A 1952-nucleotide genomic window follows, 5' to 3' on the forward strand; every position below is an offset into this window, starting at 1 on the left:
CTATTATATAATTCATTCTTGCTTTTGTTTTCCTCTTTTCTGTTCTCCTTTTTTTGCCTCCCTCTACTACATGTATCTCTTGTGTTTGTTTCTTAGGCCATTTATTATTATTGTAATTCATAATAATAATAATAATAATAATAATAATAATGAGATTATTAACGGAAAGCATGAAAAAGGGATTAGTCCTTACCAGTGAAAATAGCGTTGACCATCTTTATAGGTTCCATCATAATTTTTACCATTTGTTCCTTCTCCTAACAAAATAATAGTTATAAAGAAATATAAAAATAATCTTTACTATTATTACCATACAGCACAATTTTTGAGGGCTGTAAGATTTGCAAAAATTAATTTATAGTACGGGTCAAAAAGCCGAACAATATAATTTTGCAAATTTTTTTGGCAAATTCCCAAAATTTGTAGCCCTCTAAAATTACAGTATTACGGTATTAAGCATACTTGGTAGCTCCAGCTCCACACCACACTGTTCCTTTCCAACATATCTCAGGAGTCCTTGCTCATAAATACCATCCTTTCTCTTCACCACTACAATACTGCCTATTGGCATCTCTTCCAATACTCCAGGCACTATCACTGACTGCTTCTCTCCGGTCTTTGTTCTTACAATCACTTGAGATGATGTTGAAGTGGTTGCTTTAGAAGCTCCTCTTAGGTGAGTATGACAGGGAATTGCCTCTTTGCTACTTTTGTGGATTGATGATCGAGTATGACGTGAAAGTGATGGAGAAGTTTTTTGTTTAATGTCTGTGGAGTGTTTTGTAGTTGGAACTGAAGGTCCTGATTGAAATGAGTCGTTGACAGCTGTTAGATATAATTCATTATCTTCCTCCATCTCTTCTTCATTACTTACATGTACATACTCTGCCTCCTGATTTGCATCACTATTACCTCCTCCATCATCATCATCATCATCATCATCATCATCTCTATCAGTATCATGTGCAGCAAGACTCTGTAATAGTTGCTCCTTCTCTTGTAACTGGCTATGAAGCTTTGCTATGGCTTCCTTAGAACCTTTCTTGAGTTCAGAGAGCTCGCTCTTTCTTTTCTTATACTTGACAGCCCAGGCTTGCTTCTCTTCCTGATACTTCAACAGTTCTTCTCTAAGGCTCAATATGGTGGATTCTTTCAGTGATAATTGTTCATCGCATGAAGCTCTTAGGGTCTTCATTGCTTCCTTTGTGGTGTCCCTCTCTGTCTTGTACTTGCTAATCCTTTGCTCTATTTTAGCTATTGTTTCTTCATTCAGTGCAGCATCAAGGTGTTCCTTCAGCTCACGGTTCCCCTCAGTGTGGAAGTGAAGTGATTCCGTTAATTTTGATATCTCTGTCTCCTTCTCTTTGAGTTTTTTGGACATGGACACCACCTACAGCACAGCAAACAATAGAACAAAGAGTTAATGGTATGAAATAACAATAGACAAATATTTGTTTCTGATTTTAAAATGAGCATTTTCAAAACCAACCAATTTTGAAAAATACCTAAGCTTGCTATAGCCCATGGTTTTTCCAAAAAATGGCTCCGAAATCACCCCAAATTTTAAATACATTTTCTGATACACATTGATGCCCTTATGCTATGTAGAAAGTTTGAGCCAATTCTGACTTCAATTTTTAAAGTTACGGCCATTTTAAGAAAATGCCAAAATTCTGAAAAATACCCAAGGCTATAGCCCATGGTTTTTCCAAAAATGGCTCCAAAATCATCTCAAATTTTTATTACATTTCCTGATACATATTGATGTCCTTATGCTGTGTACAAAGTTTGAGCTGATTCCGACAAACATTTTTGAGTCACGGCCATTTTAAGAAATGCCAAAATTCTGAAAAATACCCAAGGCTATAGCCCATGGTTTTTCCGAAAAATGCTCAAAATCACCCTAATTTTTATACATTTTCTGATACATATTGATGCCCTTATGCTATGTA

At 35.7% G+C, this 1952-nt stretch overlaps 1 protein-coding gene across 1 annotated transcript; it reads right to left on the reverse strand.

Annotated features, from left to right (window-relative positions):
- Positions 1-146: 146 nt before the first annotated feature.
- Positions 147-1411, reverse strand: LOC109591919 (zinc finger CCCH domain-containing protein 15 homolog). Its single transcript, XM_020007519.1, has 2 exons — positions 463-1411; positions 147-257 (listed from the first exon to the last, which is right to left on the reverse strand). The coding sequence occupies exons 1-2, from the start codon at positions 1379-1381 to the stop codon at positions 190-192; spliced, it is 987 nt and encodes a 328-aa protein (XP_019863078.1). The 5' UTR covers positions 1382-1411; the 3' UTR covers positions 147-189.
- Between the last annotated feature and the right edge of the window lie 541 nt (positions 1412-1952).

The sequence above is a fragment of the Amphimedon queenslandica genome, unplaced genomic scaffold, assembly GCF_000090795.2.
Source record: "Amphimedon queenslandica unplaced genomic scaffold, v1.1 AMPQUscaffold_6836_Cont21209, whole genome shotgun sequence".
Taxonomy (NCBI): domain Eukaryota; kingdom Metazoa; phylum Porifera; class Demospongiae; order Haplosclerida; family Niphatidae; genus Amphimedon; species Amphimedon queenslandica.

Coding starts and splice junctions, on each gene's coding strand:
- LOC109591919 (XM_020007519.1), bottom strand. CDS start 1,381: ATGTCCAAAAAACTCAAAGAGAAGGAGACAGAGATATCAAAATTAACG. Junction 258..462: donor TGTGGAGCTGGAGCTACCAA/GTATGCTTAATA, acceptor TTATTTTGTTAG/GAGAAGGAACAAATGGTAAA.